Source organism: Chinchilla lanigera, unplaced genomic scaffold (assembly GCF_000276665.1).
Source record: "Chinchilla lanigera isolate Chin_1 unplaced genomic scaffold, ChiLan1.0 scaffold00093, whole genome shotgun sequence".
NCBI lineage: Eukaryota > Metazoa > Chordata > Mammalia > Rodentia > Chinchillidae > Chinchilla > Chinchilla lanigera.
Genome location: NW_004955494.1, coordinates 1,840,205 through 1,857,065, shown reverse-complemented (window position 1 = coordinate 1,857,065; position 16,861 = coordinate 1,840,205). Strand labels below are relative to the sequence as shown.

The following is a 16,861-nucleotide window of genomic DNA, read 5'->3' as shown; positions in this document are numbered from 1 at the left end:
GAGCATACACCGTCTTCTGAATTAATCTGACAATTTTGTTCTCTAGACCAAGGTTTTTTTTGAAAACAAATTGGAACAAGATAGTTATTCAACTTGAAATGTAAGTGTCAGCATCCAGAACTTGAGAAAGGTAGAGAAGAGAGTCAAATGGAAGGACTTGTTTTATTTTGTTTCAAATATTTCCCAGAATTCTTGCTATTCCTTCAGTCCAGGACAGTAGTTCTGGGTGTGAGAAGATACCTTCCCTGAAGGAACACATTAGAACAGAATAGAATAGAATAGAATAGGAGTAATACAGTAGAATAGAATAGAATGACCTGATGGAGGAGATAATATTTTTTAAAAAGTGAAGAAGGTAAGTAAAGAATTGTGTGGAAGGTTAAAAAGAACATAGAGAAGACAGAAAAGATAGAAATTGGTGTGGGGTGGTTCTTACTACTGTAAATACTGACATAAATAGAACCTATTAATTTGGCTCAGAAGGTTTTTTTCTGGAAAACATAAAGCAATTTAGAAATGTAATACGGTTCCATTTTATTGCTTACAAGGTGAGGAATAATTATTCTCTTTTTTATTAAAATATTTTAGAAAAGTGTTATACGAGAAACTAACATGGCTTACCGCTATGAAAAGGAATTCTTGGAGCTAGAAAGAATTGGAGTTGGGGAATTTGGTGTTGTCTACAAGTGTATTAAGAGGCTGGATGGATGTGTTTATGCAATAAAGCGCTCTACAAAACCTCTGGCGGCATTATCAAACGAGTGAGTACCTTTGACGTGTACGGCCAGTATGACTTGGATTCAGAGAGCTGTTTCATGTCAAAATAGTTCAACAGCACTGATACCACTCATTTGCTGCTTTTTTGTTGTTTTTTAAGTCATCCCCCTATTGTCTGTCATTTCTCATTCATGACCTTTTTGAGTTTTCAGAGCAGCGATGTTGTTTCCAAAAGTAGACTATGATAATTACAGATCCTGTTGTATTTTTTTGTGGATCTCTTAGCTTTTGCTTTCTACTACTGGTCTCTTTTTCAATTAGCAATAATCGCGCCTTGGCTAAACCTCATTGGCTACGATACTGCCACTGCACAAAGCTTTGGTCTCTTTTTTAATGGAAAGATTTATGGAATGATGATCTGGTATCTGTTCAGTTTGATACAGGAAAATAAAAACTCCCAACCTGAACGATATCTGGGACGAGTTCAGAGTTCGTGTTCTCTAAAATCGAAGAATGAATTTTAGGAACAATGGAGCCTAAGAGCAGAATATATTTATTGAGGGAAAGAAAGCTTCTGTCCGAGACAGGGACAGAAGGGGACCCCGAGTGGGTTGCCCAAGACTCTGTCTTTTCTAGGGACTTTTATAGAACAAAATCACGAGGCGAGGTGGGTCCAAGATGGCGGGGGAAATGGGAAATTACAAGGTTGGCATGAGGTGGGACAAAACTATGGTTAAACAATAAGATTACAAGTATAATTGTTTAGGTAAAATTGAGTAAACAGGGATCAAATGGGGAAGAGAGTCATGTAGCAAGCTGGTATGAATACCGAACAGGGGATTTTACTGTAGGGGGGTGAGCTAGTGACTCTTTCTGGCTTTTTGAAGGTGGCTGCTACCTATTTAGAAAATCAATCCCTGATGTTCGCACCTAGGGAGGTATGTGGGTGCATTTGTTCAGTCCTTTTGTCTTGAGGTCTGGCCCACAGGTATCTTATCTTGTCTTTCATGTTGGCTCTTCAAAGGCCTGGCCCCATCTGACTGCCTATAGTATTTTTCTCTAACTCAGCTGCCTGTAACAAGTTCATCAGCAATTATTGCCAGGTGGGAAGTTATTGTTAATTTACTGGCTTCTAATACTTCGTATTAGTAATGAGTTCAGCAGTCATGTCAGCAACTATAGGCAAAGAAAACTATTAACAAAAGTTTACCTTTTATTCCCAGAATTCCCAGAAGTAATGGTTCCAAAATTCTTCCTTGATCTCAAGGAAAACAAATTTTCAGGTTTTACCAAGTCTGTGGATGTAATACCGTGTTGGATCCAAAATGACAGGCTTTAGAACTCTTCCTCTTTATACTGAAACTGAGCACTGTGTTTTGCTTGTGTTAGGCTTTCCTATTGTATAACGAATATCCTTCCTCAAGGCTGTGCCTGTGACTCTATGATACTGGCTGAGTTTAACACTGATGCTAATGATTGGCCTTCCTAGAGGAGACAGAGGCTCCTTACAGTAGCCACAATCCAGCGCTGTGGTGGCCTTCTTACTAAACCCATTAAGGCTTTTATGTTGTAATACAGTGACATGAAACATGAGGCTCTGTTAATGAAGACTTAAAAAAAAAAACCACATGCTATGCTCAGTAAAAGACAACAGGACTCTGGAATGCAGCTGCTCTTTGGTCTACCACTGCTAGTTTGGCTTTGGGCCGGTCATGTACTTGTCTTTTATTTTCCCATTCTTTAAATTTATTTATTTATTTATGTATGTATGTATGTATGTATGTTTTTCATTTACTTTCTAGAGATTCCATCCTATCTGTTGTATCTTACCAACCAGATATAAATGTTAAACATGATACGAGGTGTGATAAACATGGTGAACGTTTAAATTGCAGATTTATCGCAGTAAAAGGCACGTAGTTATTGTCTTCAAAATAGTCCCCCGTTTCAAACACAATTATCCCACTGTTCTTGCCTTTTTTTTCCTTCAGTTTTTATTTTTTATTACTCATGTCTGCAGTACACAACCATCATATTCCTTGTGGGGAGCTGGTATACCCACACAACACTTTTTTTTTTTTGGTACTGGGAATAGCGTTCAGGACCTTGTGCTTACTAGGCAGGCACTGTGCCACAGAGCTGTATCCCTGGCCCTACAATTCTTTTTCATCTCCTTCCCCTCCCTTCCCCTCCCTCCATCTCTAGGCCCCCCCTCCCATCTGCAAAAGAGCCATCTCCCTATTTCCCACTACCCCATTAGCCAGCTATTATTTTTCTCCTTATTTATGTTTTGAGATTTTCATATAAACCACGTATTACCCAAGCTTGTGTGTCTGATCCAATTCATCCAATACTATTGTCTCAAGGTGCATCCACTTTGCTACAAATGCCTCAAGTTTATCCTTCTTTAAGACACAGTAGTACTCCATTGTATATAAACACCACATTTTCTTCATCTACTTATGGATATAAAGGCTATTTCCAATATTTAGCTATTGTAGATTGTGCTGCTATAAACATGGGTATACACATATCACTGTAATATGTCTCTAACTCTGGGGAGGATACCTAGGATGGGAATACGTGGGTTGAATGGAAGTTCTAGTTTTAGCTTTTGGAGGCACTTCCATACTGACTTCCGAAATGGTAGTACTAGTTTACATTCCCAACAACAATATAGAAGGGTTCCTTTTTCCTTACAGCCTCGCCAGCATTTATTTCATTTCTTGAAGATAGTCATTCTTTCTGGAGTAAGATGGAGCCTCAGTGTTGTTTTCACTCACATTCTTCTGGTGGGCAAAGATGTTGAATGTTTTCTCATGTCTTTCTTGGCCATTTATATTTCTTCTGAGCAGTATCTATTTATTTCAGTTGCCCTTTTTTTGATTGAGTCCTTTATTATGGATGGGTCTAAGTTCTTTAAGTTCTTTATATATTCTAGGTATTAGTCCTCTGTCCGAGGAATAGCTGGCAAAATTTTTTCCATTCCATAGCTTGTCTCCTCACTGTTTCCTTTGCTGTGCAGAAGCTTTTCAACTTGTTATAATCCCACTTGGTTCTTGGTCCCATTTCCTGTGCAGTTGGGGTTCCGCTCAGAAAGTCCTCACCATCACCTATGTCATCAAGATCACCCATTTTATCTTCTAGTAGACTAATGCTCCTGTTTTACGTATAGATCTTTAATCTATTTTGACCTTAGTTTATTTATTTTTTTTTTTTTTTCGTTTTTCTCTGGTACCGGGAACCGAACTCACGACCTTGCGCATGCCAGGCAAGCGCTTTTGCCGCTGAGCTAAATCCCCAGCCCCTGACCTTAGTTTAGTATATGCTGAGAGATGTGAGTCTAGATTCAGTCTCCTCCATGTGGATAGCCAGTTTTCCCACACCATTTGTCAGAGGCTGTCTTTCCTCTTGCGTAAGTTTTTAGTCCCATCATCTAAGATCAGGCAGCTGAACGTGCTTGGAGTTGCATCTTGCAATATGGAGTTGTTCTTGCAATATGGTGATGGTTTTTTAAAAATTATTACTATAGTTTTGTACTGTGACTTGAAGTCTGGGATCACAAAACCTCCTTTGTTTTTGTTACATAGGATTTTTTCTGCTATTCTAGGTCTCCAGAGCTGCTTCAGAAAGTGTCAAGCATGATGGAATAAATGTGTTCAAAATGAACATATTTGGCGGGAGTATTATGAGGGGATTAATGTCAATGTCTTTTTTTTCATTCTGATTTACTTTTAATTAAGTATCATGGGCACATACAAATTTGTGCTCATCTTGTACCTTCCCCACTTTAATCCTTCTAATGAGCTGACAGGAAGCACCACTACCAATCACACATACAACAGTAGTTTCAGTCTTGTGTTTTTAAACAGCTGTTTAAATATTATCCTGAATAATAACTCAGTCTGACCTAAAGAATTCCAAAGTAAAATCTAACTTGCTATTATATCATGCTAACTTTAAAAAGGATCTGAACTTACAGATCAACTCTAAAATGTGAGAAATGTTAAATATTCTATATTTGGTATTATACATACACCACACTAACATGCCTTTCCATAAGTAAAAGGGAGAACTTTTTTTAGATACAGGAAATTCTAATTAAATTCTAATTAAATTAAATTCTAATTAAATATTCTTTATTTGGTATTATACATACACCACACTAAAATGCCTTTCTGTAAGTAAAAGGCAGAACTTTTTTAGATACAGGGAATTCTAATTAAATTGGCATAGTCAAGACCAAAAATATAGACGTTGCTTTCTTGTCTTCAACCACTCCCTTTAACAGGCTCATAAGCACAAACAGGGGAGTCTTGCTTGGTTTTGAGACAATGAGGGATTTCTCCATATTTGAGCATATTCATAGAACCAATTACATAAATCTAAATATAAAACCAACCTTCAGTAAGTTTTGAGATGACATTCTCAGTCTTTGTGAAAAGTCGAACATTACTAATCAAGTCCAACCATATACTTAGAAAGGGAAAACAATGATAGTATTTACTGAACTGAAATTACTATCAAAACTTGGAGAAAAAAAGATATCCATTTAACTACATGCCAATTTTACTTAAATCAGGACTGTCCAGCAAAAATATTCTATCAGGCCACTCATGATCTCAATTGTGGTGTATGAGATCTATTCAATTATGGTACATGAGACATTTCTGTTCTGTAATAAATAAGGCAGGGACTATTACTCATTAGTAGCCTTTTTGAGGTAAGCAATTAAGTCTGCCCTCTCTCCCTTCTTCTTGATGCCAGCGAAGATCATTTTTGTTCCAGGGCTGTACTTCTTGGGATTCTCCAAATACTCCATCAAATACTCCATCAAATACTCCAAATACTCCTGTATCCTCTCCCCAGGTGATACCTTTGTTTTTACTGGTATCCGCGTAAGAGAATCCAGCAGGCTGACCTGTCTTCCGCCCAGAGACCATGGAGCTTTGGCCCGGTCTTACGCTTGCCTCCCTTCTTAACAGTGTGGCGCTGGGCACACTTCTGTGCAAAAATCTTGCCTTTCTTAATATCACCCATGTTTAAACCTGCTGCAGCTTCTGTGCCGGGTGGTCACTGCGCTTTCCTCATTACCACAAGGAAGGCTTAATTCAATTCAGAAGCCAGGCGTCCTGCTCTCTAGGCAATGTCTTTTATTGTAGTACACTTAAAAAATTTAAACAATCATTGTAGTTTTTATCACACCTTACAAAGTAGTAAGCATGTAATAAGCAACCAATAAATGTTCTGCCACTCTTTATTTTATTTTATCTTATTTTATTTTATTTTTTGAGACAAGTTCTCGCTATGGAGGTCAGGCTGGCCTTCAACTTATTATGTAGCCCTGGCTTGCCTTGAAATCATGGCAATCCTCATGCCTCAGCCTCTTGGTGCTGGGATTAGAGGTGTGCACCACCACTCTCGGGTTTTGTTCTGCCGTTGTTAATGCCACTTATCTTTAAAGAACTTTTAAATGTATACTATCTTAATTTTTTTCATTGTTTTTCTGTCTCTTAGAAATTTGCATTTACGTGAAGTTTATGCTCATGCAGTGCTTGGGCATCACCCCCATGTGGTACGCTACTATTCCTCCTGGGCAGAAAATGACTATGTGATCATTCAGAATGAGTACTGCAATGGTGAGTATGTGGACTGTACAGAGGGAGATTACTCTGCAAATCTTCAGAAATAAACTTTGCCTCCTCATAGTTTATGCTGAGCACAGTTATGTTATGGCCAAAGTGTCTGTACCATAGTCTTGCTTGGAAACACAGAGTGTGAGAAAATAGTTGAGTTGGAAAGGAATTGCTAGGAGCACACGCATTTCTTTCAAAGCTGGTACATAGCTCATACATAGAAGTTACCATTCTCTTTGCACATAATGCTTAACCAGGGAGCTTTCACCCTAATTACCTATCTATCTCTTTCTGAAACAGGGTTTCACTATGCAGTTTAGGCTGGCCTTGTGCTCATTTTGTAGCCCAGGCTGGCCTTGAACTCGCAATGATTCTCCTGCCTCAGCCTTCCGAGTGCTGGGATTATAGGCATGCACCACCCTGCCTGGCTACCCTAATACTTTAAATGGTAAATATTCGTTTTACCATTTGCTAGGTATTCTGAAAAATATAAGTGATATCATTTTGGGAAGAGCTGGGGTTTCAGATACAGAGACACCTTTTGGGTAATAGTCAAGTGGACTCCTCAGTTGGGGGTTGCTCGTCGTTCTTCCTGCATCTTACCTTCAAGCTTTGGTGCTCGACCCCAGGTAAAGGCACGAGGTGAGGTGCAGGGACAGAACTTAGTGACTTCAGGTGTTTTCTCCTATGCCCCTTAGGACCGCATAGTAACTGCTGTGACATTTCAGAGGGCTACTTAGACCACAGTAGTATTTTGGTTTAACATAATTCCAATCTGGGATTAAGAGGCTGCAGTGACAGCACTTATGTGTTGTTAGCCTTGGAGAGATTTTTTTCATCAAAATGTTCAGTGGGAAAATAGACTACAAATTGAACAAACGCTTGACCTTACTTTAAGGACTAGCAATCTACATTTTGGCCACAGTAATATTTGAAAACCACAGGCCAGGTATATAGCTCAGTGGCACAAGCACCTGCCTGGCAAATGCAAGGTCCTGAGTTCGATTCCTGGTACCAAAAAAATGCCATGTGTGGTGGTGCACGCCTGTAATCCCAGCACTTTGGAGGCTGACCAGGAGGATCTTTGCAAGTTCGAGACCAACCTACGGTACAAAGTGAGCTCAAGTCCAGCCTGAACTGCATAGTGAGACCCTGTTTCAAAAAGCCAAAAAGCCAAAAAAAAAAAAAAAAAGAAAAAAATTGAAAACCACACTCACTCTGGGTTGATTTAACAGTATAGTCTACCTTTTAGCAATTTTAGTAAGCACCAGATGGCCCCAAGTACATATGTCCAGGCTGGCTTTTGAGTGATACAGCTTCACCATTATATAAGAAGTGAACAAGTAGGTAAGTTTTTAAAGCAAAATGGTGCACACATTCTGCAAAATAATGACTTGGCATTTCTCATTTCCTTGTAGATAAGATTTCCTCGCATTCTTACCTGTGATATTTGTAAGGCTTTTTCTGCTTACAAATTCAAACCAAACTTCCTTTTCTAATAGCCTATCTGGGGAAAGAATGAATCTTTTCCTTATGCTCATGACTGAGAGACTGAGAATCATCTTCCCAACCTAATGCCCTCTTTTTTTAATGTCTTCTTAGTGAAACCTGTATTCCCTATTCTTTTTATTTTTCTTCTTTCTACAAGAAAGATTGATTTTAGTTCATGACATTTCTCTATTAACAAAGATAATATCAAATAAAAATTAATAAAGCAAAACTTATTTTCAACTGGGTTTGGGGATAATATAAAGGTTTCAGAATTTTCTGGGGCTGGGGACATAGCTCAGTAGCATAGTGCCTGCCTGGCAAGTACAAGGTCCTGAGTTTGATTCCTGGTACAAAAAAAAAAAAAAAAAGATTTCAGAATTTTCAAAAAGCCCAAGATTGTTCCTATTAAAAATCATGTTATAATTTATATCAGCATCTGAGCACCTTCTATAGGCTCAACACTGTATGAAGCTCTAGGTAGGGAAATACTCTAGGATGAGATAAAGTCCTTATGTTCAAGGAGCTTTGCTCCGGGTACTCTGTTAAGCTGATTACGTGAGGGAATGGGAGCAAAGCTAGCTGATTCAACTATGGATAACTAAGCTGTCAGAGAAGATGAAGATGAAGAGGAGCTGGAAGAGGCAAGGATCTTAAAGTCAGGAAGATCTGGGTTCAAAGTCCAAATCTGCTACTCACTAGCTGTATAACTGCTGGGATGTCACTTAATATCAGGAGGATAACACTTACCTAAGGGAGTAGTTGAGAATTAGCAACAATATATGCCAAATGCTATCACAGTGCCAATACCCGATATACAGTAAAAACTCAACAAGAGTTGCTATGAAGTAGCTCTATTGCTACTAAGTAGCTTTCATAAAGCTGCTGTAACTTGAATGAGAAGTTGCATAAGGCTTACTAGAGTATAGGAAATTTAGAGGGAGTATCAGGAAATGGAACAGGATACCATCAAATGGCGTGGCACTGGGGGTGCCTCTGCTCTCCCAGAGAGCAGGAATTTCACATGACTGGAGAGACCCTGTAGTCAGGAATCTGATCAAGGTAGTAGATGGGGAGAGTAGAGAGGGCCTGGAAAGCCCAGCAGTGGATTTCAAATTGGATGTGGATGATTCTAGGGAATTATTTCTTCATCATGGTAGCCCGCTAACTTCATTGAGGACTTGCCAATTGAAGTGTAACTTTGATTTTGCAAAAATATAATCCACATCCTTTGTGCTTTTCCATTGTTCATTCTTTCTGCTCTCTTCTTCCCTACACCCTCTGCCTTCCTTCCTACTTCTTTCTCATGTTCTACTTCCCTGTTGCCTATTCTTTCCCCCAGCGTATCATAGCAGTTAGGCCGGAACATGTACACTTGTAGTTTTAATTTAGGTTGGATGATCTAGATAACTTAGATTATAAATTAGATGACTAATTTATATGATACTATAGATGACTAATATTAGCTAAATTATAGATGACATATATTAGATGGCTAATTTAGAAGATACTAGTTATCTAATTTCCCTTACTATCTGCTCCTGAGCCCTAAACCAATTAAGTGTTCCCTCCTTCTCCCTACCCTTGCCAAGCTCCTCTGTAAGTCACTTCTAGGACATCCTCAGAAATCTAACAGGTCTCCAGTAGTAAACTGATTTCTACAAACCCCAGGATTCTGACTGATTCAGGATTAGACTATTAATCTCTCTTTAAAGGCAGTATTTTCTTGCAGCATATATCAGTGAAATGTCCCAAAGTTTGGTGTTCTAGAATAATGTTTCTCCCACTTGTTTGAATAATGTGCCATCCAAGCCAGTGTTCTCTGTGGAACACCATAAATATTGGTTGTATTTTTCCATCAAACAAGGCACAACTGTACTGCAGAAAAATATGCTTGCTATAGATAGTAACATAAAATGAAGATTGCAAAAATACAAATTTGTAAACCAAATATTTCTATTAAATTCTTTTTTTTTCCTGTTGAATTCTCAATCTCTTTTTTATGTTATTGTTGGAAATAATTTGCTTTTTTGAATAGAATCTCAAGTATACATAGAGTGAGATTCAAGTATATATAGAGCTAAGCATTACAGGCTAGGTAAGTCTAGGCTGACCTTGAACTCACTATGTAGCCCTGGCTGGTTTCATTTGCTCTGTTTTGGTATGTTAGGCTCTAGCAGCAGAGAGGAAAACATAAATGTCTATTTAAAGGTTTTTTTTTTTTTTTTTTTTTTTAAACTTTTTACTAAGAGGGTAAAGTACCATTATTTTACTTCAAGCAAGAAACTCAGCCCGTCTCACAAAGGTGGTTTGAGAAGGGCTGCCCAGGAGCTGGGGATTTCCTTCTAGGGCACAGTGCTTGTAGGTACAGAGGTCACCCCTGGGAGCTCCCTTGGGGTATGGAGCGAAGGCCTCCGTGTGAGTTGATTCAGAATCGCCCTGCCTGTTAATACTTCCTTACTAACAGTATTTAATAAAAGGCAGTTAATTGTGCTCTTTTATTAGTAGTGGATGATCACCTTTAGCTATAGCAGAGATGAGTACTTTTCAATAATTTCTAACATTGTTATTTAGCTAATTATACGTGGAGCTTCTGAGTATTTAAAAGTGGAGCTAGCACCTGTTCAGTTGTCCTTATTGCATACTATAGCTCTTGAGTGGATTAGAAACATCTCCACCTCTATCTGTAAAAACACAGTAAAGGCTTGCTAAGTACGCCAGGAGGCAGCTTTCTTTCTCTACCTTTAAGGGATCCTTAATTTTTCTTTTCTCTCTGTTGCCAGCATGAACGTTCAAGACACAAAATATTTATTATGTGCCAGGTCTTGGGAGAAGAAGTGTGAATCAGATGTGGTCCCCGCCCTGCAGGGTCACCCAGGCTGGCAGGGAAACAAGCACTTAATGCATGTAGCACTCTTCCTCCTGTCGACACCTCATAAACTCACCTACGAACTTAGTTTTGAAGGGACTTCATTTTTAACAAGATCCAGCCAGGCATGTGTCACACTCTTGTAATCCCAGCACTCAGGAGGCTGAGGCAGGAGGATCATCATGAGCTTGAAGTCAGCCTGGCAAATACAATTTTTAACAAGATCCAAAAAAATCTTTCTCTTTAATAAGTCATTTATAGTGTGTAAATTCTTTCCTTAGAAAATGCTCAGAAAATTAGAACTCCTTATTTTAGTGCTCTGAGTTTCTGAAAGGTCCAGAGTAATTCTTTCTGAGCTTAACTATGTTAGCATGACAGATCAGTCTTTAAATTCAGTTTTATGAAGGATAATTTTAGGTACAGATTTCCTCAGAAATTTTATTAACATCTCAGACCCCATTATTCTTTTTCTTTTTTTTTGAGACAGAGTCTCACTGTGTAGTTCAAGGTGGCCTTGAACTCACTGTGTAGCCCAGCCCAGCCTGGACTTGAACTTGCAGCGATCCTCCTGCCTCAGTCTCCTGAGTCCTGGGATTACAGGCGTGCGCCACCATGCCCAGCTCCTATTATTCTGATACATATGTGATGTGTAGTTATAAATTTTGTAACTACCAATGGGAGTCAGGACACTGTAATTTGAAGAACCTGCCGGTGAATGCTAACAGTGTTTGGAAGTAATCTAATACCTTAGGATGGGTGTCCAGGAGCAGGTAGTGTGTGAATCCAGGATTTATATTTTAATTGACAACAAGGATAATATAATCTACAGCTGATGTACAAATACCGTGGGTGAAATAGGATTCAAGTATATATAGAGCTAAGCATTTTCTTGGGTGGGAAATCATTAAATGTTCTCATTTTTTGATATATTTTTAATGGATATAGAACCTATTGTATTCTAATGGCCTATAACTTCTAGTCTAACATGGACATGGGATTAATTGTTGCTTAACTGGCCTTCTGTACAAGAATTCAGTAAACGTTTTAAAATGTTAGTTGGCACCTAATTGAGGCTGTAGAGCCATGTGTTGGATACCCTAAGATACTGGAATTTTCTTTTCCTCGAAAAGTTCTGCAGTTCTTCTTTCCAGCATAGATACGGTATAGACACAAGACAGACAGTTTCATGTTTTGCACTGACACTAAAATAATCCAGACTTGGGAATGCAGTCATGAGAAATTTATTTAGTATTTGCTATGCTTGCACCTGCAAGATTCCCACTCATTTGCTCATGCTAGGGGGTTATTCTGTTTTGTCCCAGGTGGAAGCTTGCAAGCTGCTGTATCTGAAAACATGAAGTCTGGTAATCACTTCCAAGAGCCAACACTCAGAGACATCCTTCTGCAAATTTCCTTGGGGCTTAAGTACATCCACAGCTCTGGCATGGTGCACCTGGACATCAAGCCTAGTCAGTATGGTTCCTTCCCTTCCTCCTGCCACATTTTATCTTCATCAAAATCTGTGCCTGTGTGTTTACCAAGTGTCCAAGATGGTGTGCACTGGTCCCTCTCTTTGATTTGTTTCTCCTGAAAAATTTTGGTTATATTTCTTTAACCATTTCCCCCTTGGGCCAGTAAATAGGAAGGAAAAGACTTTCCCTTATAGCAAGGGGAAAATATAAAAGTAGATATTTAACTTACTACATAAGTGGCAGTAAAGTGGCAGTGTTTTGATCACTTAACTAATGCTGTATATTTTCTAATTCAGCATTAATCAAAGTGACAGCATCTATCACTTCTAATGCAGCATCAGTCACCTGTCAGTATGAAACTTAAGCATGTTGTTACTACTGTGTTTTATTTTGAGACAACAGTACTCTGCCGCCAGTCTATTGAGAATCTATGAGGTCATAAATACATGAGTGGGTATTACTCATCACTCGATCTTGCAATGTAACACGAGAGATTTCATAGGGAATAAAAGGCTTCACAGTCTTGCTAAAACGACACAGAAGAATAGTGGAGGGAGGAAACATCCAGAAAAAAACCTTTTGAGGAAGAAGCTTAGGAATCAGTACTTGTGTCTATTCTTTTTTCTTCAGGTAACATCTTCATTTGTCATAACGTGCAAAGTGATTCTCTTGAAGTCCCAGACGAGGTTGAAAATGAAGCCGATTGGTTTCTCTCTGCCAGTGTAATGTATAAAATTGGTGAGTCTTCTTTGTCCTTACTAGTGTGCTTTTATCCTGTGACACTTACACTGATGACTCCGGGTTGCAACAAAGACATACTTTTATGGAGCTGTTTCTTTTCTTTTTATTTTCTTTTCTCAGGTGACCTGGGCCATGTGACGTCAATAAGAAAACCCCAAGTGGAAGAAGGAGATACTCGCTTCTTAGCTAATGAGATTTTGCAAGAGGTACAGACAGGGAAATAGAGAACTTCGTGTATTTATTTATTTAAATTAATTTATTTATAACAAGGTCTTGCTATATGTTATCTAGGCTGGCTTTGAACTTGTGATCCTTCTCAGCCTTAGCCTCCTGACTAAGGGGGCTATAACCCTACTGAACTTTTATACACTAAAATGAAGGCTCACAGTGCAAAAAATTGTCTATTTGTAATGTAAATGTACGGTATCTTTTTTTCTATTTATTTATTTTGGTCTTCTTGAGACAGGGTCTTGCTATGCAGTTCAGGCTGGCCTTGAGCTCACTTTGTAGCCCAGGCTGGTCTCAAACTCACAACGATTCTCCTGCCTCAGCCTCCCAAGTGCTGGGATTACAGGTGTGTGCCACCATGCCCGGCAGTATCTTTTTCCCAATTCAGAACAGAGACCAAATATAGGAGAGATACTCTTCCAAAAAGCATGGGAAATCTGGCTCAGTCAAGGACGTATCAATATTCATCCTGGTTTTTCTTTTTTTTCCCCTATAGATCCTTCATTGTTTCTGTTTCTTAGTATTCCTAACCTCATGAGCTGCCTATTTTGAAGGAAGCCTCCCATTAGTGGTCACAGAGGTCTAACCCATCTTTATCATGCTGTTATCTTTTGGATCATACCAGCAGCTCTGGCACCACAGTGACCTTTAGTGATTCCCCATCTTCGAAGATGTTTGTCAGGTCTGACCTAGGAAGAATGTAACTAGAACTTCTTCCTGGGTGATAATTAGGAGAAAAATGAGTGTTTCCTTCCTTTGATCAACTAATGCATGTGCCAAGCCTCCTTGAGTCTGACAGAGCAAAGTAGAACTAAAATTTGACCTCTGATTTTTCAGGTATAGCAGGTTTAATAAGATACATTTATGTTCCCTCTATCTTCTTAAACATCAGCAGTAGTAGGTATAATTTGGTCCATGGCGTTTAAAGCTTTCATGTACTCAGATGAACCTCTTTGACCAGTTACTTGACTTGCTCCACTTGGAAAATTACCTGGCCTCTCTTCTATTTTCAGGATTATCGACACCTTCCCAAAGCTGATATATTTGCCCTAGGATTAACGATTGCAGAGGCCGCAGGAGCAAAGACTTTACCCACCTGTGGTGCAAGGTGGCATGAGATCCGTAAGGGGAACTTTCCGGACGTTCCTCCGAAGCTCACAGAAGATTTTCACAATTTGCTCAAGGTGACATAGCTCATGAGATGAACAGAAAATCAAATGTCTATTTGTAAAAATGCGAAGGCAAGTAGGGGGAAAAGGAAAGTAGAGCTGTTGGCAATGCCGTGAACAGAGGTAAAAGGAAATGTGACTAGAAGTCCAGACAAGATAGAGAACAGATTGAAAACTTCTCAGGGAAACTGCAAAGACGTCATTAAATACTTCATGCTATTGTTTAAAAGTCCAGTTATGAACATTTTTCATGTACTCTTCTTAATAACCCTGTAAAAAGGGAGGTTGAATCTTATTGTGCAGAGGCAAAAATCTCAAGGCTTACAGTAGCTATTTGACTCATATTCACACTTTTATTTATCTACTTATTTTTTGGTGGTATTGGAGATTGAACTCGGAACTTTGTGTATTCTAGACAGTTGCTCTACCAATGAGCTACGTTCCCAGGTTTTTGAGACAGGATCTTGCTAAGATGCCGGGCGATCCTACTGTATCAGCCTCCTGAATAGTTGGAATTACAGGCATGTGCCACATGCCTACCTTAGAGTGAAAAAGTGGTTAACTCCAAAGTAATACCTGGTCTTTTCCTCCTAATTCAGGGTTTTAATGACTGCCAGGTGGAATGATGACATTAACAAAGGAAAGAGTTTCAAGTGTCTATAAAAAGTATAAGCTACTTTATTGATAACTGACAATACCACCAATTATTGAGCTATTGGAAAAAAGCATGATGTCAATTAAAAAAATCTGTGTATTGCTTTTACTTAATAATATCTGAGCATGTACAGGGACAGCAAAAAGAGGATATTATGTTGAAATAAAAAGATGAAAAGAAAACCATACACTATCAAGACGCCCAGAATCATACTGGGAAAACAAAATGTACATATGACTTACTTCACTGATTCGGAAACAACACTGGTTAGGATGCCTAAAATGGCTGTAAAATACCTACCTACTCCTTTGGAGATTAGTTTACCTGAAAGTTTTAAACGCCACTATGAACCTGCCTGTGCTGACTTTCTTTTGCTTTCCTGGGAGGAGGTAAACCCTTCCATACCATGGTCTTTTATTCAGTCTAATCTGTATATGTAAACTACTCTTAGACACAGCAGTCCTCAGTTTATGAACTTAATTCTTTCCACAATTCTATTTGTAAACCAAATTGGACCACAACTGAATCAAATTTTCCCATGAGGTCAACACTGAACCTAGGGGCTGGGGATTTAGCTCAACGACAAAAGTGCCTGCCTGGCAAGCGCAAGGTCGTGAGTTCGGTTCCTGGTACCGGAGAAAAACCAAACAAAAAACAAAACAAAACAAAACAAAACAAAAAAAAACACTGAACCTAACCACTGAAATTGATTCAGTTCTCATCCAATTTAGTTTACAACCAGAATTGTGGAAAGAATTAAGCTTGTGAACCCTCAGGCACCATTGTATAGTTGATACTGAGTACCTAAATATTGACTCTGCTAGGTAATACCGTACATGTATGCTAGTTCATTAATTCTCACAGTAGTTCCAGAAGGAGAATATACCATTCTCCCAAATCTCAGGTAAGAGAATCGGATCTCCATCAAAATTTACAAAGTAAATGGTAGATCTGGCTCTGAACTTGGTCCCCAAGTGCAAGGTTCAGTGTTTCCTTCATTATATGACACTGCTAGTTGATATCTATCTATCCATCTAATTACATATTTCTACCATATTCAAATCAGGTTATAGAATCCTCTACCTTGAGACAAATGCTTTAGAAATACTGTCTCATAGGGGGTCATTATTAGGAGATAAAGGAGCAAGATAGAGTAGAAAGTAAGGTGAATGAAGAGTTAGGTAAATTGGGCTTTGGGCTTGGCCCTTTCAATAATTTAGACAAATCACTTTTTATGTAGTGACTCATGTTTTTCCACATTAAAATTAAGGTACCAGACTAGTTAGTCGGCCAGCTAGCTCTAAAATATGCAACAGTACTTAAAAACAAATTAAATGTAGGCCAGATGTGGTAGCACATGCCTGTAATCCCAGCACTTGGGAGGCTGAGGCAGGAAGACTGCTGTGAGTTCAGGGCCAGCCTGGGCTACCAAGTGAGTTCAAGGCCAGCCTGAACTGCATAGTGAAACTCTGTCTCAAGAAGACAAAACAAACAAAAAACCCAAAACAAAAACAACAACAAAACAACAAGTTAGAGGTGTGGATAACTGATGTTACCAGACATAGATGATCCTTCTGTCCAAGTTAGAGATAATTTTTCACTTATCCCTTCCCCTTGCCTAAAGAGAAGCAGGGTTTCACAAAATCCACTGGCAGAAGCTGGGCCGCAGTTGATCTCAGCGGGAAGAGCTTCCCCAAACTGAAGCTTCTCTTTCCTTCTTTTTGGCCCTCTATTACCAGAGAATGATCCACCCTGATCCAAGAGAGAGACCTTCTGCAGCAGCTCTGGTCAAAAGTCAAGTTCTCCGGCCCTCCGTGAAGACGATGGAGGAGCTCCAGCAGCAACTAAACTTGGAAAAGTCTAAGATAGCCACACTGGAAAGGTAG

At 39.0% G+C, this 16,861-nt stretch overlaps 1 protein-coding gene, 1 long non-coding RNA gene and 1 pseudogene across 2 annotated transcripts in view; 1 reads left to right on the top strand and 2 right to left on the bottom strand.

Annotated features, from left to right (window-relative positions):
* Positions 1–16,861, bottom strand: part of LOC102015324 — a 38,987-nt gene that overhangs the window by 8,379 nt on the left and 13,747 nt on the right. The gene's annotated exons all lie outside the window — the stretch shown is intronic.
* Wee2 (WEE1 homolog 2 (S. pombe)) overlaps positions 1–16,861 on the top strand; it is a 32,476-nt gene that overhangs the window by 12,319 nt on the left and 3,296 nt on the right. The window contains exons 5-11 of the mRNA XM_013505022.1: positions 589–761; positions 6,235–6,356; positions 12,033–12,179; positions 12,813–12,920; positions 13,044–13,129; positions 14,165–14,335; positions 16,715–16,857. Of these exons, the coding sequence (XP_013360476.1) occupies positions 589–761; positions 6,235–6,356; positions 12,033–12,179; positions 12,813–12,920; positions 13,044–13,129; positions 14,165–14,335; positions 16,715–16,857 (950 nt within the window). The remainder of the gene's footprint in view (positions 1–588; positions 762–6,234; positions 6,357–12,032; positions 12,180–12,812; positions 12,921–13,043; positions 13,130–14,164; positions 14,336–16,714; positions 16,858–16,861) is intronic.
* On the bottom strand, positions 5,371–5,757 carry LOC102014372 (annotated as a pseudogene).